General features: G+C 39.5%; 2 protein-coding genes and 1 non-coding gene across 3 annotated transcripts; 1 reads left to right on the top strand and 2 right to left on the bottom strand.

Moving 5' to 3' along the window:
• Nucleotides 1–268: 268 nt before the first annotated feature.
• LOC134636674 (terminal nucleotidyltransferase 4A-like) lies at nucleotides 269–8,571 on the bottom strand. The gene is made up of 12 exons (XM_063486769.1): nucleotides 7,689–8,571; nucleotides 7,459–7,582; nucleotides 5,022–5,068; nucleotides 3,841–3,961; nucleotides 3,658–3,765; nucleotides 3,415–3,543; nucleotides 3,036–3,249; nucleotides 2,588–2,714; nucleotides 2,374–2,498; nucleotides 2,069–2,253; nucleotides 1,756–1,884; nucleotides 269–1,616 (listed from the first exon to the last, which is right to left on the bottom strand). The coding sequence occupies exons 1-12, from the start codon at nucleotides 8,381–8,383 to the stop codon at nucleotides 1,158–1,160; spliced, it is 2,463 nt and encodes an 820-aa protein (XP_063342839.1). The 5' UTR covers nucleotides 8,384–8,571; the 3' UTR covers nucleotides 269–1,157.
• An 845-nt stretch (nucleotides 8,572–9,416) lies between these two features.
• On the bottom strand, nucleotides 9,417–20,413 carry ice1 (KIAA0947-like (H. sapiens)). The gene is made up of 20 exons (XM_063488027.1): nucleotides 20,201–20,413; nucleotides 19,957–20,015; nucleotides 18,774–18,885; nucleotides 18,541–18,617; nucleotides 18,259–18,296; nucleotides 18,090–18,172; nucleotides 17,879–17,955; nucleotides 17,700–17,737; nucleotides 17,505–17,587; nucleotides 16,820–16,856; nucleotides 16,623–16,679; nucleotides 16,421–16,504; nucleotides 15,968–16,317; nucleotides 12,955–15,576; nucleotides 12,487–12,649; nucleotides 12,059–12,219; nucleotides 10,729–10,919; nucleotides 10,476–10,576; nucleotides 10,282–10,380; nucleotides 9,417–10,055 (listed from the first exon to the last, which is right to left on the bottom strand). The coding sequence occupies exons 1-20, from the start codon at nucleotides 20,288–20,290 to the stop codon at nucleotides 9,874–9,876; spliced, it is 4,704 nt and encodes a 1,567-aa protein (XP_063344097.1). The 5' UTR covers nucleotides 20,291–20,413; the 3' UTR covers nucleotides 9,417–9,873.
• An 808-nt stretch (nucleotides 20,414–21,221) lies between these two features.
• Nucleotides 21,222–21,293, top strand: trnae-cuc (transfer RNA glutamic acid (anticodon CUC)). The gene has a single exon. It is a non-coding gene; the product is annotated as a tRNA-Glu (tRNA).
• Nucleotides 21,294–24,659: the final 3,366 nt, after the last annotated feature.

The following is a 24,659-nucleotide window of genomic DNA, read 5'->3' as shown; positions in this document are numbered from 1 at the left end:
TCAATGGTAAATGACACATTAGTTAAGTGTTGGCATCATGGGATTTTTGGCACATTTCTCACATTACACCCTAGCTCCCTCTTGTGTTGGAAAGCTGTAAACAGACAAGCAGACAGTCCTAGGCCCTCAAATCCTTCTATTGCACAGATCAATGTAGACTAAAATAAAAAGCAACCTTATAGTGGAGAGAACCCCCTTATTTAAAAAAAAAAAAAAAAAAAAAAAAAAGTGTAATAAATTAAAAACTGGTCAATATTGCACAGAAATGCAACAGACATAAAATAAGGTGGCAATGTTTACAGTACAGAACACAGGCGTGCTAATGTGTGTGGGGGGGAGGAGACAGTGAGGGGAAAAAATAAATTAAAAAAAGTTTGTAAAACACAACAACCACCCAATTTAAAAAAAAAAAAAATTAAAAAAAAAAAATTAAGGAAGCAGACAACGGATGATGACCAACACACACACACAAAACACTTCGTACATTCAAACAAGTCATCACAGTTTGAGCACTTGAGATAAGGTCCGTTTTTGTGCCGTCACACCAAAAACACCGTCAGCGTTGAGCTGCATAGGTAGAAAGGTAGTGCTTCGATCCAGAGTACAAGTTGTAGTAATAGCCCTAGCTGTAGGGGCTCTTCATGAAGAGTTCAGCTAATAGGGTGTTTCATTCACAAGATCAAATGAGCCCCGAACCTGATGAGATGGGCCCCGAAAAGAGTCAAAAGTTCAAGAGATGCCAGGCTCGATGAACCAGTTCAGTAAAATGGCACACGATGTTCAAAAAGGTCCGAGTTCCATGGAAACTCTACTTGACTTGAGCTGCTCAATAAACTAGGAAGTAACATTGATGAGAAGGTGAAGTCTGGAAAATCCTCAATCAAGTCTATGCTGGTGTGCGTCACATTGAGAGAGGGGCTTCTGACTTCAGACAGATGTAACAAAATGAGTTCAGTCATGGATTTAAATTCAGTTTTCTGACAAGAAGTGTGCGGCATAGTGAACTGACTTGGGAATGCTAGCACAATAAGGTGCATTTTTGACAGCCTCCCATATCAAGATTTCAAAAAAACGAAAAGTATCATCACATGATCACTTTGATGGTTGTAGAGAGGCTTTCAGAAATCAGTTGGGACAAATACTGTAGGTGTATTCTTTCATCTGATTTGGTTGAAGGCAGGAAGATTGTCCTTCTTTTTGCGTCGACAGGCGTTACGGCCGTACTGCTGCTGGTTCCTGAAACCCGATGTAGCGTTATGAACTTGGGGAACAAATCTGCGCTGAGGACTGAAGTTACCGTGACTTTGGCCTTGGAGGTTACTGCCTTGATTGTGCTTGAAGCCAAGTTTGGGATGCTCCAGTGAACCGTGGGAATTGGATCCCATGGCATAAGAGCGGCTCTGCAGTCCTCCTACCTGAGGGTGGTGAAGTTGTTGGTGGTGGTGGGGACTTAGGAGAGGGCTGGTAGAGTTTGTGTATGGTGAGATTTGAGGGGTTTGTGGTGCGGCTTGTGGCGACTGACGGTGCACAACGCTGATGGAAGGAGGGGTCTCGTGGTAGAAGCGGCAATCGGAGAGAGGGGGGATGGCTATGTTTTCTGGGAGGGACATCTGGATCTGAAAAATTGTGGGGAAAAAGAAAAAGATTGAATTTGGGATTATTTTAAAGCATAAAAAGGGCATTAAAAAAATAAATTAAAAAAAATTGGATTTTGCCTTTTGAAATATAAATGTCAGTATGAAGAAACAGACCGACCTGATGCATTGTGTGAATAAAGCCTGCTGGATGCGCAGTCCTCAGGTTAGTAGCCATCTGAAACATTGACTGGAAGGTAAAGGGATGGAATTGGATAGTAGCATTGGTGCCGTGAGGGGATTCAGATTCCTAGGAATGTCCATATACAAGTTAAGAAAGCCACACTGACAAGACAAAAAACCTTTAACATTTGGACTATGATCAAGTTGTGATGGAACATTATAGCTGCTTTGTCTATGTGCTTTATCGTTACACATTTTGAATTGGTTGTCAAATAATTTGGTAAAATGAAGAAAATAATATTTGCCCTTACTATGTCACTTCCCGAAGAGGAAGAAGAGGAGAGTGAGCAAGCAGAGGACGAGGACAAACGGTGATGGGGGCTGTTAACGAAAACTGGAGATGGTGACGGGGAGTCGGCACTGAGCGGGGAGGATGCATCTCTTTGATCCCCACCCAGCATCAGCCTGGCCAGATCCTGTTCACAAGCCTCAACATCTAGGACCAAACAGATTACGGTTAGACTGCATTGGGTATATTTGCCACATTTTCCTCTTTTCAGCAACATCAGTTATTGAAACTAAACTCCAGTTCATGTTACGCGAAGCAGGCACTAACCAGAAGTTGAAGACAACATTCTGTGGTTTCCCAGCTTGGCATACTGCTTGGCACCCCACTTCTGGATTGTCCAGTCCCTGTATTTCAGGACCTCCTGGCTGACTTTGATGAGTCTTCCCAGAGTACTGCAACATAGAGAAACACTGTAAAGATTAAAATCATAAGGAAAGGTTACACTTTCCTTATGATTAGGAGGGGGTGGGTTTGCACGAACCTGTCACAGTCTTTGTTAGGGTATGCACGTGAAAGTGGAGAAACACTATGGCTCAGTACCATGTAGGCAAAGTCAAAGACCTGCTTGACTTGCAGAACTCCATATGAACTTCTGCCCACGTCGTTGCCTGTGAAGATCACAGACACACACATACACTCGATTAGTTGAGCATTACAAGACGGACTCTAACAGCATGACACATTTTGGCGTTCATATATCAAATGTTTTGGTATGTACAGCAATCATTTGCCTCCTCTGCACAACTTTTATTGTTACTGAACCCACAGGTGATTATACTGCAGCTCTTTAACGTTTTTATTTCCCTTCACTTTGGATTGCCCTTCCAGCAGCCAATAAATACCTGTGTTTTTTTGCTTTTGCAGTAATGTCTTGTACAAATTCTATACACATTTGAACATTTTTTTTTTTTTTTTTTTTTTAGTCTGACCTGGTTGGACTGGATCTTCTATGCAGAGCATTGATGGTCTGTTTCCATTCCCCATTTCTTTGAGCATTTCCTCCTTGCACAGGGAGGCTCCTCCATTTTTCACTCTGATGGCAGTCTTAATGTAGTCGAAATCACGGCCGTACAGTGCAAAAAATTCAATCAGCAGGATGCCCAGGTTAATGTTGGGACGGCTCGTGTCTATCCGAGGGTGTAGCTGATTAGCAGGACATAAAGAACTTATTACCTTTGCTGTGTAACACTTTACATTTTAACAACTTTTTGGGCAACTTTTACAAAATGTTTTAATTTTAAATAAACCAGAGTGTAGTTGTTACCAACTCTGGAACTAATCACTTTGCTGATGAGCATCAATGTGTACCTGCAGGAAGCTGATGGCCATTAGTATAAGACTGTATGAGCTAATGCCTCCAGTGAAGACTTCATTTAATTCTCTCTGCAACAGGAACTGCTTCAAAACGAAGATTAAGGGTGGCAGAACAGGGTACTTCTACAAGAAAAAAAAAAGAAAAAAAAGAAAAATAATTTGCAGAAAAACAAAACGATCATTTACACAAACTCATTTTTTTTAAAAAGGGAAAAAAGTCAATTGTTAAAGGCTTACTTTAAGGTAGCTTTTGATGAACTGTGCTGCTTTGACTGCAGTCTCTACATTAAAGCTGATGTCCACTTTGACCCGTGTTTCACAGTCTGTAAGCTTGATGATTGGCACCTAAGGAAATGTCAGGAATTAGTTCACAATTTGGCAATGCCAAAATTAAAAAGCACGGATTCTCTCTCGACTTACTGTAGCTTTGTCAAGGAGTTTGATGGGATGTGAGCCGGACACATTGTGTTTTTTCAAGGCTTGCTCCAGTTCTTGCAGCGGGGGATGGTCCCACTTTCCGAACACCACCAGGTCAATGTCACTAAGGACGCAGCAGAATGAAAGCAACACAATTTCAAACAGTTTCTTTACACGTCTCTCAGACACACACACCAAATGTAAAAAAAAAAATAATAGCTACAACAAGACAAGAGAAGTTACTGTAGCCATGTTCCAGTCATAACACTTCAATCTTATCTGCTCAACAAAAAGGCTTTTGACTACATAACATACATATGCACATATGTACAAATAATAAAGAAAGCAGCAGTGATCTCTGCCTGTTGGTTTGTGTACACATGTTAGAGAGACAGTTTTATTTCATAACCAATATTTAATTGTTCAGGCAGTTTAATTTTCATTGCTGAGCAAGTATTATGTGAATCCAATGAAAACAACCATTGCACAAAACAGATGCTGTATGTACCCACTCCAAAAATCACTTCATTTGCTAATGCGATACAATGTTTCCAAATAAGGCTGCTGAATATTTTAAACTCCTGCATATTTGCTGAAATGTCACTCCCCCTCAACAGTCTTCATTTCTGTAACTCAACTCTCAGGACAAGACCTTGAGAAACACACTGCATACATAAAAAACAGCTTCTAGTTCTAGTTAGGGCGATCGTGGCTCAAGAGTTGGGAGTTCGCCTTGTAATCGGAAGGTTGCCGGTTCGAGCCCCGACTTGGACAGTGTCGGTCGTTGTGTCCTTGGGCAAGACACTTCACCCGTTGCCTACTGGTGGTGGTCAGAGGGCCCGGTGGCGCCAGTGTCCGGCAGCCTCGCCTCTGTCAGTGCGCCCCAGGGTGGCTGTGGCTACAACGTAGCTTGCCATCACCAGTGTGTGAATGTGTGTGTGAATGGGTGAATGACTGGATATGTAAAGCGCTTTGGGGTCCTTAGGGACTAGTAAAGCGCTATATAAATACAGGCCATTTACCATTCAGTGTAAATTCTAGCAGAATGAAGACTGAATGCGGTGTGGCATTTTAATACTGACAAAAATGGTGCTCCCACTTCCTAAAAAGCAGTGCATTTTACATTTTACAAGTAGCCTGTGTAAAGTGAGAGTGTACGTCAACGCTAAAGCAACAAATGTTACCTTGTTGGAAGATAAAGTCCAGTGCTGAAGCTGCCAAATATCTCCACCTGCAGAGGACAACATAGGTTTGGTTTCAAGAGCCATAAGCATATCTGAGGTATTTGCTAGCTTGACCTTGACTTTGAGCTGACAATGTGGAACCTTAAAAAAAAAAAAAAAAGATAAAATAAAGACTTCAGTGTAGTTACAATTAAGGCCATACATGTTTGCACAATCGGCTGTTTTTCCCCTTTATACGCCACCACAGTGGGTTATTACAAATAAAGTAATTTTTTTTTTAGTTTATGTATTTCAAGTGCTGAACTTAATTGGTAGCTGGTCACTGAAGGTGGACGTCATTAAACTGACAAACCAAAATCAACCTATCAGAGAGATGGCAAAAAGTTTAGAAGAGGCCGAATCAACAGTCAAGCACGTCCTTCAAAAAGAGGAACACACAATCTGAAAGACCAGCGCAGGCTGGGGATGACAGAGTTTGATCGTTAAGATAAAAAACAACTTCACAACATCTGAGTGAAGAGCACTCTCGAGGAGGCAGGTCTATCACTGACAAGGTCAACAATCAAGAGAGACCTTCATGAATACAGAGTGTATGGAACAAGGCTCAAATCATACACTCAACACCATGGCAAAATTAGAATTGACCAGACAATATCTAAAGAGAAAAAAAAAGGCTGCTCACTTCAGGAAAAATGAATTCATAACTTGTATAGAAAGATTGAAAGAGAAAAGTATGCAGAAGGGCAAACTGAAGCATAGCACATCAGCTGACAAGCATGGTGGAAGCAACATCATGGCACCAGCATGTATGGCTGCCAATGGAACTATGTCACTAGTGTTTACGGATGATTTGACTGCTGACAGAAGTAGCAGGAGTTCCCCTTTAGCGAGCTGTTATTTATGATTTTGGGGGAAAAAAAAAAAAAAAAAAAAAAGATTTGCAAACTAAATTTGACCTTGCAACCTTTTTTTTAGTTTTAAGCCATTTGGATAAATAAATATTCACTACTTAGCAGGTGTCTCTGAGTGTGCAATAATACAGTCTGGACACAGTTTGCCATCCAAGCCTGCTAGCATTAGGTGACAACTTTGTGCTCTACCCTTTTGCAAATATGGTCAATTCTGGACTTAGTAAAAACAATAAAACTCAATAAAAAAGTAAAGGCAAAGCCAGCTGCACTGCTATGTGGGGCAGCACACCCAAGAAGGTTTAACTCCAGTCTTACTTGAGCAGAATTCTAATATTTCTGAGTCTTTTACATAGCACTGATTCGCAGATATCTGTATCTCTGTGCTGCATCCACACAGTTTATGTATCCAGCTTGTTGACCAGGCTTTCTAGTGTTAGCGCCAACTCCTGATCTCCATTTTCTACATATAGTGTATGGTCAAAATACACTAATTTTATGTATAAGTCAGGATGTGCAGTAAAACTATTGCCTCTGTAAATGTCTGGTTTCTAGAAAAGAAAAAAATAAAAAATAAAATCACCACCAGGGATAGGAGGAGTAACACAGATCTTCAGAGAAAAGAAAGGAAAAGAATCCAATCCACAGTGAGGCCCAGTGGGATTTCTGTGGGCCAGGATTAGTTCAAAATGTTTATAATGTGAACCCCCCACCCCCACCCCCCAAAAAGAGCCATTTGTTACAGAGTGCACTCTGTTGGCAGTATACAACGGAAAATAATTTACTAATGTTACTTTGGGAATGCAGGCAATATGAATGAATGATTACATCTGGCCAAGTCTGTTTGGACATATAGTGTAAACTATGCTGCTGACTGCCTTCTGCATAAAGCAGGACACACAAATGCAGTAAAGTGCCAAACGTAATGACTGCTGAAACCATGAAAATCATAGGCCTGATTTATGCAGGGCATCACAAACAAAAACAAGCTGCATAATTATAACCATAAAAAAAATAAAATAAAATTACTGAATACACCAACAGCAAAGAAAAAAGAAATTGGATTCTCATAAAGTTAAGTGCAGGGCAAAAAGATGCCCTTTATTGTGACCAAGGCAGTAAAAAACGCTTGATTGGGGTCATCGCTGTACTTCCTCAGGCTTACAAGTGCCTATGGTTGAAATATCCCTTCTGTTCTAACATGTGTCCGAACATTTGGATGCCAGACAAAGACTGGGAGTAAAGGTTAGATTTTTCCAAATATATCTGACTCATGTGTTCAGTGTTACTCTGGAAGCAGGGAGGAGTACTCCTGAATTTAACAAGAATCTAACATCAGCTTGTCTCTTGATTAACTTTAAGAAGGTACTCTGATACTCATAAGCCAAGTATGTTGGCTTATGAGAGGGTTGGCTCAACATCACAAAAACAAAAGTATGTAAAACTGAGCATCCCAACCCCCCACCCCACACCAGAGTTACCTGTCCAAAAGGTGTGCACAGGTAAACATCTATGCTGGTGACACTCACCTGTACTGTGGGCCACAAATCTTTGATAATCCCCTCTATTCTGTTCACTACATCCCTTCTCATTGACTCTTCTTCTGGTTTTGGTGACATGAAGCTGAAGAAGTCCATAATCTCTTCGTGAAGACTAAAAAGACGGAAATCAAGTGTAAACCAGATGCACATCTATGGTGAAACACTACATTTGGATAAAAGAAAAGTTTGTCCATACCCCCCTCCCTCCTTTTCCTTACCCATTGATGCCCTGGCTGTAGCGCCTGGTTTTCCACGGGCTACAATTAGAGTCTGGATGATGTCCATTGGAGTCGCAGCACAGGGGGGGGTTGATGCCGTGGAAAGTGTTGGCCCTGTTCAGGTGCTTCCTGCGGCTGGATGAATGTGTCTGATAGTGGTGCTTGTTCCCATGCTGATTTCTTATCCCAGGGGGGGTGTGGTCGGTAGATTGTTGCATGCTGCGCCAGTGTTGCTGAACAGTGTGAAAAGGGGTTAGAGGGTGTTGCTGTCGGAGACTGTTCTCCTTCAACTCCTGCTTGCCGTAGTGCAAGAACTGGTTAGCCTCTTCTGTAACGCTCAAATTGTCGATGTGCAGGCAGGAGCCAGAGGGCGAGGAACTCTCGGCCTCCGAGTCCAGAGAGGAGGAGGACGGCGACAACGAGCCCTTCCTCCGGACACTTCCCCTCTCCCCGCTGCCGTCTCGCTTCGACAGGTTCCCCAACACTACCATCGATGGCGGTGCTACATTTCTGCAATACTCACCGCGTGAGTCCGTGGAGTTTGCGCTCTGCGCTGCAAAGTTACGTTGGTGTTGAAGGCGGCTGTCGATACCGGAGCCTGCTCCGAATTCCTGAGGGGTTCCCCAAATGTGCATCCACAGGGTACTGGCAGGTACCTTCTGCTCCGGCTGGATCCAAGCGGTCCTGGGATCCATTGGACTCAGAGTTTAACGGGAACCCCTCTTCTCTTCTTAAAATGGCAAGCAATGTAACAAATGAAACACACTGCAGTCAAGCAAACTAATAAATCCTACCGCGCTTATTCACTTATTATCCTTTCAGGGTTTCATGTCCGGAAACGGGTTTGGTTTTCCAAGCGGCTTCGCCAACTCCACTCCCCTAGTAAAACAGCAATATGGCGCACCCAGTAGCATTCAGCATCTACGCATGTCTGAGGGATTTAAATCTTTGAACACACCCCTCAGCCCCGAGAGAGCGGTAAAGCTAACAATATACAGGCCTGACAGAACGGAAGCTGGTCCCTTGAAATTTAACTAAATGTAATTATTTTATTTTGACGCACTAAAAGTAAATGAAAAAGAAAGAAAATAATATGAGCTACTTATTATTATCATTATTATTATTTCCAGTTATGGCGTTCTTTTTGTTGTTGCTATTCTTAGATTTGGCGCAAAGCATGCTTTTGTTTCTATTAAAAATATTTCCCACTATCAACGACTAAAATAGTTTTGATTTATAAAATTTCTACGATTATCTGCTCTTATCATAACAAATTGTAAAGAGGTTAGAAAAAGAAGTCCTAATTCGTATGAGCTTGAATGTTATGATGAATGTGGATATCGAGCAATTGTAGATTTTATTTTGATAGGCAGCCCCGGAAATGGCAGCTCTTACAAAATTTCCACATTTGATAATTCTGAACACCGGGTAAGATAAAACATGATTGTTGTAGTGGTTTAGTAGTCCTCGGGTATTACTCTATTTTAATGAGTCCTGACGTTTGCAAAATAAACCTCACTGTTCATCAAACTGTGAACGTTTTACTTTTTTAGGTTCAAGCTAATTTTTCATAAAAATAACAGGTTGATCAGATAGTATGCAGCATTCCCAATAGCTTTGAAGTATGCACACATCACTGAGAATACCTAGGTTAATAGAGACTGCAGCAAATGAACACAACTTGGGTCAAAATTCGGACATTTTAATTTGAAACCCCCCCCCCCCCCCAAAACAATTAAATAATCTCTCAAGCTTTTAACTGTACAACATATTTACTTTGGCAATCCTATTTTTCATGAATACAGACATTGATGCTACAACTGTAAACTTCAGCAGAAAAACATACACAGCAACACCACACATATACACACTGTACAGTACTTTACAGCATTAATCTGAGTATAACAGAAGTTATACCAGTACATTTGCTACAGGCAAAGTTTCAATTTAAAAAAACAAAAACTGCTACAAAATTCAGAAATATAAACATTTTTATATAATTTTAGAGTAGAAGTGCACATAAAAAATTAAAACAAAAAAAGCAGTCTGCTGGACGTTTTAAAATTTTAGAACCACCAAGTTATAACTGCTTGTGAGTCACCCAGTAAGTTTAAATCAGTGCCAATTTATTCGTCCGTTTCCAAAAAAAAGGGGACAGACTGTCATGTCTGTGGATTTGTGCACTTTAGCTGTTGGCTTGTCTGCAAATAGAGGCTAGCTGGTTAATGCAGCTAGTGACAGCAGGAGGGACACTTTGAGATGTTTCTCCTCTCCATTCTGCAAGAGCTTCCAGGGCTTGTTTGGGGTTGCATGGAGACAGGTCATAGATGCAGTAGATGGCTGCTAATTGCACCTCCCATGGCACACCTGCATACATGTGACATAATATAATTAGAACTGTTACACGAAACCCTTCCTTTTAGCAGCAAATCAGCATGTGCTTAATGGCACAGAAAATACAGATAGGCAAATGTGCTTTAACATGTCTGAGACAGAGAAATATAAATCTTGCTTAAATCCACACTACACAAATTAAAGAGATACCATGTTAACAAAAACATTGTATTCCCTTCAGTATGTAATTATTTCCTACCTTCAGCTGGTCCATGCCTACCAAATGTATTGATGACATTGGCAATAGTGACCACAGTAGAATTACACTTCTCCTTCAGCCCCAGCTGACCAAGGCATCCTATTACAAAAACAATTTAATTCATTTAATGTAATTTCCAACAAATCCCTCCAGCTTAAAGCTTGATAACCAAATAAATTTAGGAAACATCTGACCTATGAGTCTGAGCACAGTAGCGACAGCCACATCAGAGATGGGCTGTTGTTGCTGTCTTGGCTGTGTTACCCAACTGTTCATCAGTGGCCACAACTCCTTGCTGTCAAAGAAAATGAACAAGTTAAGCAGAAGCTATGTGCCTTCAGGAGCCATGTTGGACATGGCTTTTTACATCTTATTAGCAAGTCACATAAAAACCAAAAAACAAAACCCTCACATTATTAAGCAAGACAGAAAAACAAAATAACATACCCTAGTAAATTATCATAGGTCCACTTCCACTTTTTGTTTGTACAAAGAAGGTGCAGTGCATAGACGTGTTCCCAAGCCTCGGCTCCAAGGTCCTCCCCGTACCGACTGCGTTTTGTGAAGGACAAATTTGATCCCGATCTGATCTCAGAAAGTGTTCTGGAGATCAGCTTGTCAATGTCACAGGGAGGAGTCTGCAGTGATATGGGAAGAATAAGTTTAAGAGGGCACACACTACTTAATTTAAAGAGAAAAAAAGAAGGGAGATTTTATTATAAATATATTCTATATATGGGCAGAAAGTTGACAAAGGGAAAAACACAAAGCTCTTGACTGCTACAGTGAGAGGGTGGCATTTAGTGGGCATGGTTTAGGTCCACTTTCCCTTTAGAAGGAAGGATCACTGCGAATCATTACACAGTTGATGCGAGTGATCACCTTTACTCTATCCTGATGGGAATTTTCTCTTTAAAGGCTCCCATCAACTGGGCATGACAGGCCACTGAATGGTTCGAGAAGTATGAAGATAATATAAATGATGGCCTATTATCTAATCTCAACACACTGCAAACCCAAAAGACCCTTTGAACTGACTTGCTAGTTCAGGGAGTTACTGGTAGTGGAAAGGTCTTCAATCCACCCATAACAGTTCCAAAAACTTGTACAATTAAATTCACGGTACACTGAAGCTCTTTCAGCCTTCCTTTGTTACCCATTTGGAGTAATTTAACTTATATTTAGCAATAAACAATAACTACTGGATTAAAATGAGAACAATCTAGATGTCTCTTACACCAATCAGGGATAACATTATGACCACCTGTCTAATACTGTGTTGGTCCCCTTTTGCTGCCAAAACAGCAAACAACGGCGATGCACTATTCTCACCACTTTCAGTCAGAACCAGCATTAACGTTTTTGGCAATTTGAACAACAGTAGCTCATCTACTGGACTGGACCACATAGGGCAGGTCCTCAAACTTGTTGCTGGGTTCACTACTGTTCCTTCATTGGACAGCTTTTGATAGATACTGACCACTGCAGACTAGAAACACACCACATGAGCTTCAGCTTTAGAAATGTGATCATCTAGTTATCACAATTTGGCCCTCATCAAATTTCCCCACCCCCACTAACAGGTGCCATAACAAAGACATAATCAGTGTTATTCACTTCACCTGTCAGTGATCTTAATATTATGCCTGATAGGTGTATATATATATATATATATATATATATATATATATATATATATATATATATATACACATATATATAAACACACACACACACACACACACACATGGAGTGCATACTCTTAATCAAAAATTACCTTGTTCCAACCAAGAAATGCTAAAAGGCAGCTGAGAAGCTCTTCTGATGCTCTTAGTTTGGTGACGGCATGAATGGCTTGGGACAGAGAACTGGTGTGTGTGAGAAGGTTGGGCCATGTTGTCACCATAAATAAAATCAGCTTTGCAGAATCTGGAAAATCTGCAAAAAAGGATGAAATAAAGAAAATAATAGCAATATTGACTACAAATAAGCTTAAGTAATACATCACGAGTAGAGGTAGTTCTTTAACTTTAGCTTTCCATGCCGTCACTATGTTTTCCAGTTAAACAACACCAAAAATCAAATTAGCTATCACGTATACAAGTTCTCTTAAACTGTCATTAGAATTATTTTTAAATAAAACCATGTTAGTGTAGAAACGCTGTGTAAAGCTTTTATAAATATGGGACAACATAAACTGCTCACCTTCTATTAGGAGGCTGTAGGCCAGGACACGAGCCTTTTCCACGTCTCCCCTCTGCCTACAGATCCCAGTGTAGACTCTGCAGAGGGCCTGCACATAGTTTCCACTCAGGTCCATTTTCCCAGCTTTCAGTTTGTTCAGGATGGCCACAATCATGTCATCTGCCTAAAGTATAAACCAAGAGAGACAGAAAAATGTCAAATTACACAAAAAGAACATTCTTACTAGTCAAAGACATTTTGACGAGAGGCAGATGTGAACTAATTGCTTAATTTTGCTGACATGAAACTACCTTCATACTCGTATGTGGCAAAATGTACAAACAGGAAGGAGGTAATACATTTACTCACAAAAGGGTTATTAAAAAGCATTGTAGCAGTAGAGTGCCATTATTTTATTTTCAGTCCAGTAGATCCTCCAACCAGAGATTAAAAAATAAAAAATGTAAGAACAATAAACAGTCTACTAACTGAGTTGCTCTGGCAAACTTCAGCGATGACCTCCTTCTCCTCATCTCTTAAGACAGGCTTTTTGGGAAGGTTACCAACATGCAGATGGCTCCGGACCACAGGCAGCAGATCAAAGCACTGGTCTTCAATTTTCCTTAAAGAGTTAACTATAAGATTTTTCTGTGGATGTTCTACAGATTTCAGGGGTGAAGAGGTTGTCTCAGTTTTCGGCTGTTCTAGTGTCAGATTCTGGGCTGATGAGGTGTCGTCTCCACTTTTTGAAGAGGAGGCAAGCACCTGATTGCGAGTCACACCAGCAGCCTGGTCAAGCCTGAGACATTTACTGCTTTTAGGCTGCGGCATACCAATGGCAGGCCTTTTTTCTCCCCTCACTTCAGTCTTTGTGAAGGCCGTTGAAGTGGAGTTTATAGTTTTAAAGCTAGACTTCTGACTGTCGGTTGTCGGTAATGTTCCGCCCTCGGATGAGCAAATGTTGAGATTGACATTGCCTCTAAGAATGCTCAGAGTACGAGCCCGGGCAGAGAGCTCTGGATACATGGTGTCGAGAAATCTCATGGAATTTTCCTGAGATGGCGTCGTTGAGGATGATGAAGGAGAAGAACTAATTGCTGTCAAAGGCAGGCGACCAGGGACTGGCACAGCATGTTTAGGCGTGGCAGAGCCGAACTGAAGTGGTGATGAGGGGACTCCATTTAGAGGGAGTGGGCTGTTTGTGGATAAAGAACTCAGCTGATGACGGTTCGGTGTTCTGTTGGTCTGAGTAGGTGAAGTAGGAGATTCAATTCCATCCATGGGTGAAGGAAATAATAGTTTCCCAATAGCCTGCCTTGGGTTGATAGATCTGTTCGCCTTCGGAGGAGTCTTCAAAGGGGTAAGGAGACGAGGAAGTGGAGGACCCATTTCGCCGCGAACATTGCTTATGCACTCTGGAGCCTGAGCTTCAGCTGAACCTTCTCCTGAGGTAGTTTTTTCCTCTCTTATTAGATTTTCAGGCTCTACCGTTTGCAAGTCCAAAGATTGATCTTGTCCTTCTGTGGCAGCAGGATTCTGAAGTAATGGAGTAGTATCACCTCCATTAATTTTATCCTGAGCCTGGTCTTCATTAGTAGCACTTTTGGTGACACCTTGTTCCTCTAAACTGACAGAAGGCGATTGTATGTTTGTTGAAATAATTTCTGTCTGAACATCAGCATCCAATATTCCTGGGTTTGGTTGAGTGTCCAAAGATACCAGCTTTACAGTGGGCAAAAGACATGAGGGACTCAACTGCCTGCAAAAAGAATGTCTATCTTCTTTTGAAGCTTTACAGTTTACAGTATTTGTCTCTGGGGAATCAGGCATTGTCTCCAATGATGTACTACTACTGGTGTGTATTTTGTGCTGAGGAAGATCTTCAACAGTAGCTTTTTCAATGTCACATTCTTTCTCTAAAGTTGAGACGTGGTCTATGTTATCATCACAGTTCAATTTTCCTGGCTGACTATCCAAAGCCTGCAGCTTTATAGAGGGTAAAAGGCAGGAAGGACTCACTCGCTTGCAAAGAGAATGTGCACCTTCTTTCAAAGATTCACAGTTTACAGTATTTGTTTCTTGGAAGTTGGTAACTATTTCTATGTCAGCATCCTTTTTTCTAAAAGGTTCAACATTTGCGTGGCCAGATTCCTGATCAGCACCGGACTGGTCGTCTTCCTTCTTTAACAACGGAGATGTAGGGGGTGGAGGTATATTATTACAGATTGATGATGCAGGCAAAGCTGCCACATCATCTTCTGCAGTCCTCTGTGCATTCCCATCCTCCTTCCCAAGAAGTTTGATGCTTTCATCAACTTCAAATTTCTCTTCAAGATGTTTATTAGAGACAGCAGTGATGCTGTCACTGCTGCCTGATGAACTTGGAGTATGTTCAGGTATATCAGAGTCCTTGCAGCCAGACCGTGTATTGTCCTGAAGTTTAAAAGAATCCAGAGTATTTTTTTCAATGTCTGAACTACTTTGTGTAGCTGCAACCACAATGCCTTCCATAGAGTCACTTATTAGGGCTGACTCTCCACCATCAAGAGCAACTGTTTTGTTATCAGTAATGTCACTAGGGCTCATGTCAACATCCATGCTTGTTACAGTCTCTGAGAGATCACTATTTGCATCTTCTAAGGCATTTTCATTTTTAGAGATTCTACTGATGCCACGATTACAGGAGAGAAGTGTACTTTCAGTAGGTAATGGCACAGCCTCAATCAATCCCGTAAAACTTGATGTGGAAAACGACGATGATGGTGGTGATAACTGTGCAGATGATGGCTCCTGTTCAATCAGCATGTCGTTTTGAGGACGTATTCCTCTCATATCTGTAGCGATTTCATCAATAACTTTAGGAATCCCGCCAAACTTGGTTGGTTCAAAGTTCTTTTCATTGGAAATTTCCCCCTCTCCCTCGTCTGTGACCACCGACAAGTCTGCATTCTCCTCCGTTTGAAGTGCAGCTGATTTTGGACTCCTTTGACTTGATGGTGATGTTGCAATGTGTAAGGTCTGCTCTTGTTTAAGAGCAGGGCGGTCCTCACAGGGTTTAGAATGACTTTCATTTTCTCGAACCTCCATTTTCATGGATTCCACCTCAGTGTTCTGAAGGAAACAAGAAAGCAAGACTGTAATTTAAAAGATATTATACTTATCATGACCTAAGAATAACAAGGTTTATCAAAGAGTAATCCTTCAAAGGTATTTGATTTTAAATAGTTAATCTTACAGGTTTTATCAGCTGATGACAATTCTAATTAAAAGGTATATGCAGCCACTACAGATTTGAAACCTTTTAAGATACCAAGAAGGACTTCAACTAGTGTCTGGCCATACACACGTTTCTCAAAAACAAACTTTCACATTATATTAAACACTTTTCTTTAAACTACTGCAGCAAACAGAACACTGTGTAAAGCCATAAACAGGAAAATCAGCACTTTGATCAACAAGCAACAACAAAAGCCGTTCATATTAGATCTAACCAAATTCTCACCAAATCTGGAAGTGGTGAAATACTGGGAGGCATGGGCCTAAACAATCTGATTATCTCTTCAACAGATAATGTGTCCATCTCCGCAGATGACTCAGCAGTTTTGCGTGCCTTAGGTGATCGCTTGCTCTTTTTTGGAGTGCCTGCCTGCTTTCTTTCACCAGAGCACTGAAGAGATGCTTTGTGCTTGATGGCATCCTGTGTGCGAGGAGACTGTTTTAATGGTGTACAAGTTGCTTTCGCTGGTATGTGGAAACTGTGGGGTTCACTGATCTTCGGAGAACCAAATGGGGACATTTTACTCAAATGAGAGTGCAGTGTGGCTTGTGGAGAGGAAGGAGGAACTCTGGACTCTGAAATTAAAAGAAGATATTGTGTATGTAGAGGTGTAGAATTGTTAAATAAAAGAAAAACAAACTGAAAAGACCGTATATGCTGTTATGTTACAAACAATACCGTGAAAGGGCAACTGGTTTACAGACTCCTCCTGCTCTGGGTCTACACATGCCCACAAGTTCTCTAGCAACATCCGGAACTTTTCTGCAACACACGATAAAACATTATTGCAATTACAATGTAAAAATCAGGCAGCTTTGGGGGTTAGTGTATGCACGCAGCTTTTCAAATGAAATCACAAAATCTGTAAACAGCTGCATACCTTTGTCAATTTTAGGCTCTGCAGGCGCACTTGCTTGAGTTGTTGTGCTTCTGTATTCTTGAGAGATAATTCAGATATTGTTTAAAAACAGATTTTAAGTCAGGAAATGGATGCTGTTAAAAATTAAACAGACAATATTATTGTTTCCTTTAATGCTGAAAATATTATCGTTAATAATTTTCATTGTTGATTTTTACCTTTGTTCCTTTCCCTTTCCAGTTTCATCAGTCTCACCTACAATAGAGAAATGAAATTATACACAGATAATGGTCAGATCCTATTCCAGAAAGCAGGTTTAGCTAACAAACCTGAGTATTCTGATCCAGAAAGCCAGTGAACTTCAACTCTTACCAGGGTAACAGACTGAACTTAACCTGCTGCTGGCAGGTTTTCTATAGCAAACTCTGATTTCTCTTTGACTCTCCCTTCCTGCTTCATCTGAACCAGCTGACTAACACCCTGATTCATTTCAAAGCACAGAGCACTGTACTTAATATTTTACAATCATCCAGTCTTCAGTATACAAGGATGGAGACAGCAATTATATCACTGATTTATAATCAGCTCAGAATAAAATGTAGTCTCCATCCACCGTGTGACTCTAATGCAGCTCTAATGCAGTACGATGACCTGGATGACAGAGAACCTTCACAGACATATTGCCATACTCTAATACAGTAATGCAGCTGTCTCTGCTCCAGAGTTTTGGCTATGTGGATAACCATCATGGTCGGCATTGACATATGTTCATATTCCTCTGTTCATTGGATTTCTCTCATCAGCTATTCTGGAACTGAAAACTCAGAGCTGTCGAATCGTACTCTGGTCTATCGTACTAGAAAATATTTTACTCCATAACATTTGTAAAGGGCTTTACTGCACCTGTAGATCGTTGATATTTTTCTCTAGTATGGTCTTCTCTTTGGTCAGTTGGGAAATTTGATGCTTCTGTTGGCAAACTGAATCTAAAAAAAATATCAAAGAAATCACAGCTTAGACAGCAAACAAACACTCACATAAAAGTCTCAGAACTTATTAACAGGAACAAAATATTTAGTAAAATTTGATTTTAAATACCTTCAAGAATTCTGATTTTACTTTCAAGGCTGTCCTTTCTGTTGATGAGAAAACAACATGGAACCTTTTTTCAGTGCAATTCATTTTAAAAGCTTTGCTCAAAAAAAAGAAAAAAGAAAAAAAGATGAACCTCAAACTGTGACTAATCATAAATTTCAACAGCTCGTGCAAATTCTTACGTGCTTTTCATCTTGGCGTTTTCATCCATGAGTTTTTCAGCTTGCTCTGCTTGTGCCTGAGATTTCTGCAAGGATGTCTAAACAAGTGACATTTTTTATGGGTTTTAGCAGATTTATGTAAAGCCACTGTGAATGCTAGCTGCATTTTTGTAAATTATGATATTAAAACTAAGGTCAAACAATTCATTTGGAGAGCATTCCTTTAGTTTACCTGGGATATGAGCAAATCGTTTTCCACCACAGCCTTTTCTCTTTTCAGCTGTGCATTTTCAAGTGTTTGTTTGTCTGCCAAATCTAAGAAAGACAATTTAGGACAAATTCAATCAATTACAATTACAAGTCTTCCCTGGTACAAATCACACCATGCAAATGCAAAGTACCTTTAACATTTTTTAGCTGGTCTTCAAGCTTTTTGTTCCTGATGAAAATGGAAAATGCCAGTTAGCATTTTAGAATGATAACAACATTAATAATAATGATAATACTTTTGTAGCGCTTATCAAATCCAGTGTCACAAAGTGCTTCACCAAAAAACAAGCCAAAACAAAAATAAACAAACAAAAAAATCCCTTCAAAATGAAAGAAGATTAATAAAAAGTAACAATTCCAAAGCAAAAAACATTATTTGTACTGTTATGACCAAGACTGGATCCAGCACATACTCTGCTATTGTCTTGCTTTTTTCCACCTTCAGTTTTTCCACCTCTTCAGATAGTTGTTCATACACCTTAAGAGCAGTCTGTAAAAAAATAAATAATTTGTGAATAATCAGCAAAGGCCAGAAACTAATGAAATATTATTAGTGTGAATTATTTGGTGTGAAAACAGTATTAAGAGTCAGACATATGATTACAGGTTAGGACATTTCAAAAGATTGTAAAGTGTAACCGCTTACCTTCTTTTCTTCCAGTTCTGCTTGCACCGATTCATAATCAGCCGTCTTTTTCTCCAGAGTAACCAGTCGGATCTGAAGCTCTTCCAGCTGCTGCTGAAGCCTGATTGTGTCACTGCACATAACAAGTTGAGAACATGGATCCATGTGTTAAACCAATTGAATGTAGCAAAAGAACAAAAAACAAACCCAAAAATATTTTATCTTTTTTTCATTCTACAAATTTTCATAAAGTAACAATGTCCTGAAAGTGAATGGATATTGTTCATGAAAGCTTAGTTTTCAAAGATAAGAAGTTTTTATATGCAGTCACACCATTTATCAAGGTGTCTAAGTGAGAGGATCACCGTCTTAATTATCTGAGTAACACGGACATAGAAAGTTTTACTTAAACCGAGACTTCATCTTTTTTTGGCTTCTCTCTTTAGCAGTCGCCACAGCTGATCACCTGCTTCCATAGCATCCTCCTCTGTCACACCAAACCACTTCATGTCCTCGTTCACTACATCCATCAAACTTTGTTGCGGTCTTCCTCTTTTCCACCTGCCTGGAAACTCCATCTTCAACATTCTTTGTCTACTATATCCTCTCTCTCTCTTTTCCATGTCTTTGCATCATCAGCAGTGCCAGTCATACCTTATAGCAGATCTCACTACCATATTGCAAATACTTCCTTTCATTCTAGCTGCGATCATTCTGTCATCTCCACCCACTCAATCCTGCCTGCATTCTCTTCTTCATTGTCTGTTGCTTTGGATGATTGACATCAAACATTAAAACTCATCCATTTTCCTAGTCTACTCCTTGCAGTTTCTCTGCTACACCTGTCTCTCATTCACACAAATGTATTCTGCTTTATTTGTACCGACTTTCATTCCTCTTCTCTCCATCCTATATTCACAAACAAACAATGGTTTGCGAAATGGCTTTAAAACTTCTTTTTAAAAAATCAAGTAAATGTATAGTCACTTACGAACATCAATTCCATTAGAAAGCACATAGGGAGAAACTTTGGACAAATTATTGTAATTTCAGATAGTTTGCTTGTAGCTGACGACAGCCGCCATGTTTCAGAGCAAATCAAAACACAGGAGTTTTGCTTGTATGCCGAATACCGCAACTACGACCTGTTCACGTCTCAACGTAAGACATATTACCAAGGCAATAACCGCCCGTTGGTACTTACTCTGAAACCGCTATCTTCTGTTTTAGTGCCAGGAATGAAGACACATATTCAGCCAGACTCTGACAAAAGACAACAAAACAAACAGGGGACATCACAGTTAGAAAAGATTTATCAACACGTTAACTCCACAAGATAAAAACACATTAAATCGCTCCATAATGTTTAAGATCTGGATCGAAAAGATGAGGTAAAACACTGTAATTGATTTCTCGGTAACAAAAAAGCCCCCCAAAACATCACCGACCTGCTGCAAAACAGAGCAGTTTTGACAGTTTCCAGTCGTCGCGTCCGCGGCGATTGCCAACGCTTTGGACTGATTCTCCCCTGGCATCATAGTAAGAAAAATCCCACCGATACCCAGGCAGCCTTTACATTTTATTCTGAAAACGGAAAACTTTCATATCTTAGTGTCACAAACTCCACGACGGGTCGTCTATGTTCAAAACAACTTCACATTTTCGCGTCTCCCACGTTGACCAAGGACCCAAGCGAAGGACCCCTTTAGAGGTAGCTTTGCAAAATGCCTGTCGCCGTGAAATATAAGATTTCTAACTAATAAGTTCAGAACATATTCATATTATATTCATAAGTTACGTATTGAATTGAATATCGGTAACGCGTACGTACGAATTTAAAATAAATTTTACCGCTTCCTTACCGTGATGCCTCCTGTTGTTCAAGTTTTTTCTTCAGGCATTTCAGTCTCGTTTTCGTCAAAATAAATACACTTAGTCGTTTGTGTAAGTATCAGGAATGAACGAAGCCAGAGTAACCGTTTCCTGTAGTTTTAACATGATATAGTCTGTTTTAAATGTTTTATTTTGTTGTAGTGTTAGCTAAGATTTGCGAAGCCCGAAAAAAACTATTTTCACTCTGTCAAACCCACTGTCAATAAAGTGGCGACATCTGCTGGACAAATTCTACATATTGGCTTTGTGTGTTTAAATTTGAAAAAGAAGTTAACACTCAATATTTACGTGTATGTGTTTATGTGTATTATGTGTATATTTTTTCCATGAATTCTCCGTGTAACTACTGAGCTACTTAAAATTGTGACGGAATATTGGTCACGTGATTTTTTTTTTTCTGCGTAAAGTCCACGTGTTGACTCTGAATGTTATTGAGGTGGAAGAACTGTAATTTGTTAGATAGTCAGAGTATTTTGTCTTCAAAGTCCTACAAAACACAAATAACAGTAAAGCATATACTAATTAAGGCAGGAGGTAAAGGTATTTCAGTATTCATGTTTGCAACCTTGATATCACTCCCTGGTGGTCTAGTGGTTAGGATTCGGCGCTCTCACCGCCGCGGCCCGGGTTCGATTCCCGGTCAGGGAACTTGGCTATTTCTTTCGTCCCTGTATAGCTTCCCAAAATCATTGCAACACATTAACCTAAAACCACTAGAAATTACTCAAATACCAAAACATAAATATACTTTAGGTTTCTACATTTCACAAAACATCGCCAGTTCCTCTCTTTGGTTCTTTACACCAAGGAAATATGTATCTTTGTGAAGGAAAATCAGAAAAGTTACTCCTATCTAAATACTCCAGACTGGACTCTGACATCTTGACTTTACAGCACAGTGAAGTAATCTGTGGTCTCTTTATAAACAGCGAGGGATAAAAGTTTCAAAAGAAGGGACACACTTGCAGTAAAGAACAAGGAGTGAACTGGTTCACAAGTTATAACACAGAGAAGCTGGGATTTACCACACTCCATTTCCCATTTCCTACCAAGTCCAAGAGCAATATTACTCTGCCATTCAGCTAAATAGTTGCCTATTCTTCAAAAATCAAATATAAAGAATATTTAACGTCATATTAAAATATGAATTAATACCCCAAACCTATTTACTGACACAGAACGTTGCACTCACTCCATTTTCATTTACAAATACAAAGTTGCAACATAAAAAATGCATGTTACACACCAATCCCAAGTACCATATATCACATATTTTGACATTATATTATTATTAGTTAGCAGATATAGTCAGCAGAGGGTGCTATTGTACTAGTAACAGTTGTCGCACTGCTCTCGCTCCCTCTCAAACCCACACACTGAACCAGTACTTTTGTTAGGTATCATAATTTTAAGTTTCTTTTTAAAATACCACTTTGGAGTTCAGTGTTAATGTCATATTTTTTAATAAATGAAGATTTCTAGTTGGTGTTCTCCTTCTTGAAAGTTCTATCAATTTCAACATAAGAAGAAACACCTGAAGATACTGTTGTAAATGCCATCATGATGGAAAGACCCTCTGAACCTTCTGAGTTGCCTCAAGGCAAAGGAGCCACACTCTTCAAACAGATGCAGTCAAACAGAGATAGTGACTGTCTTTGACATACAATCTCTGCTGTTAACATTTTGGATGTTCTCTAAATTTGTCTCAGTCAACTCCTGTTTAAATCCACAGGAAGCTGTCTGAACCCTATCTTGAATACACAAAACAAAACTGCTCCATCGTCTTAATCCCTTCCTACTTGTGAGGTTGAATTTTGTCCTTTTATTTTTTTTCCTCTGAAGTTGCTGCGGTTGATGTAAATGGAAGTACATATTTTTGCACTGAGGTCAGAAATAATTTTGGTAACCTAATTACTAAGTTAAGTTAAAGGTCCTTCAACAGTAAAGCAGTTATGTGAGTTAAAGATCCGATCTCACTTGTGTCTCTTTTCTTCACATTGGCATGCACCAATAAAACGGTTCTGCATCACATAAAACCTTGCAGACATTTGCCTGTGAAAAAAAGGCCCACTGAAACTATGGCCTATATTTATTCAGTATTTCAGTGTCTAGGCACAAATTCTCACACAGACTGAGTGCCTGGAGCGAGCCAATGACTTTAAAAAATGACTCTTTACTTTCTACATGATTTCTTCCTACTTTTAACACTCTTCATATTTCCTTCCTCACTGTCCAGCTGAAGGTCCTTATAACGGTGCCCCAGGGATTATGACAATGGTTATTTTGTTTTGGGCATCTGTGTCTCCTTGACTTGTTGAGAAATGAGAAAAGAGCAAAGCCCAGATACAGTATGTCATAGGTGTTGAAATGGCTAATACCACATTGGCATTACTGTTAGCCTGTGTTCTGGCTTACATGCAGCACTCTGTTGAATCCTGAGAACTAGATCTCAGGATTAGCTCTCTGCATGCTGTTCTATAAATCTAATCATGCAATATTTCTTTTGAGCGTTGTTATAGTACATAATCTGTTGAAAAGGGTTCAAAAGAACTCCTAAATATCAAGCAGTCACAGAGTCAACAGATGGATGCCCAGTTATACCCTCATCGCCTGCTGTTAGGAAATGCAAGGTATGGCGTTAGCAAGACCTTATCTTGGAGTATTATATGAATAAACTGTAAATTAGCAATACTGTACTGACAAGAGTAATAATCGCATTGCATTCCAACTATACTATTTCACTTTACTTCACATACTTTCATTTATTTCTAGATGATTTTAATAAGCCCAGGAAGGATAGTTACAGATAGCATTAGCATTAAAAGAATATTCAGTAACTGAAAATTAAAATGTTTTCTGTAGCCAGTCCATTGAATTTGAACTTACTGGCATGTAAAAGTAAAAGTAAAGTAAATAGCTGTAATTAGTTGTAAATAAATGTCAACAGTTGTAATTAATTGAATATAGTTCATTAAAGTTCTATTAAAATCGGTTTGATGTGCTTTGTGCATATCAAGCTAATCTTTTTTTTTACTGCATTATTATTTTGTGCCGGCCTTTTAGAGTCCCACCTTCACCATAGCTAGAGCCGTCCAAAGATGAAGGCTGAATTATTACTTTTTAGTTTAAGTGTTCCAGTGTTTAAGTCTATTTTTTTGGTGTCTGTAATCAGCAGAGATATGAACAATCTTAAGGATAATACACATAATTTTGATATAGTTTAATGTCCACAGCTGGCTGTGTTTCAAATGGAGTCCTTTGACTTTAATAAATACCTGCAGTGTGACACAGCAAAAGAGGTGATGTGTGTTGTGATGTAATAGATAAACATGAATTGAATTCTTGTCTATAGCAGCAATCTTCCTATGAGCCAATTATCCTAGATATCTACAACCTCCAGGAGCTAGAAAAAAAAAATCCGATTTTTAGGTATTTTAAAATAAACGATGCAAAGATAGTCAGGTATTGAATTGCAGTTTTTTATACTTAACATTTCTTGACTCTGCATGGAATTACAGCTTGATGGTAATACAGACTGAAGGTGCAAGCTATATTGTAGTACATGCAGTAATAAGTAAATCCTTTTAGGCTAAAGAGAGGAGGTATTAAAAAGGTACAGGATATTTTTCCATTCACTTTCTTTAATGTAGTAAGTGAAGATACAAGTAATAATAATAATAATAATAATAATAATAATAATGGATTGCATTTATATAGTGCTTTTTGAGACCCTCAAAGCAACTGCCAACTCTTGAGCCACGATCGCCCGTACTAGCAGCTGAAGTGGCCTCAGCCAGTTGAATGTCCATGACCATCAAATATGACTACACAGACACAAGTACACATTCAAAGCACTTACACAACAACAACAACAACAACAACAACAACAACAACAACAACAACAACAACAACAACAACAAAAAACGGTACTAGAATAGAATCAACTTTTTGGGCTACCAATGAACAGCTCAATAAATCTATTTTGTATCAAAATAATGCTGTAATAAAGGCTCA

The sequence above is a fragment of the Pelmatolapia mariae genome, linkage group LG10_11 (assembly GCF_036321145.2).
Source record: "Pelmatolapia mariae isolate MD_Pm_ZW linkage group LG10_11, Pm_UMD_F_2, whole genome shotgun sequence".
NCBI lineage: Eukaryota > Metazoa > Chordata > Actinopteri > Cichliformes > Cichlidae > Pelmatolapia > Pelmatolapia mariae.
The sequence above is the reverse complement of the archived record's forward strand: the minus strand, read 5'-3'. Positions and strand labels throughout refer to the sequence as shown.

What these genes read in the sequence shown, in the direction of transcription:
- LOC134636674 (XM_063486769.1), bottom strand. Translation starts at nt 8,383, where the DNA reads ATGGATCCCAGGACCGCTTGGATCCAGCCGGAGCAGAAGGTACCTGCC. An exon ending in ATTTGTGGCCCACAGTACAG is followed by an intron (nt 5,069 to 7,458) that starts GTGAGTGTCACC and finishes TGTCCTCTGCAG; the next exon opens with GTGGAGATATTTGGCAGCTT. An exon ending in TTATTCACACAATGCATCAG is followed by an intron (nt 1,617 to 1,755) that starts GTCGGTCTGTTT and finishes ACAATTTTTCAG; the next exon opens with ATCCAGATGTCCCTCCCAGA.
- ice1 (XM_063488027.1), bottom strand. Translation starts at nt 20,290, where the DNA reads ATGATGCCAGGGGAGAATCAGTCCAAAGCGTTGGCAATCGCCGCGGAC. An exon ending in CAGAAGATAGCGGTTTCAGA is followed by an intron (nt 18,886 to 19,956) that starts GTAAGTACCAAC and finishes TGTTATGTGCAG; the next exon opens with TGACACAATCAGGCTTCAGC. An exon ending in AAAAGCAAGACAATAGCAGA is followed by an intron (nt 18,297 to 18,540) that starts GTATGTGCTGGA and finishes CATTTTCATCAG; the next exon opens with GAACAAAAAGCTTGAAGACC.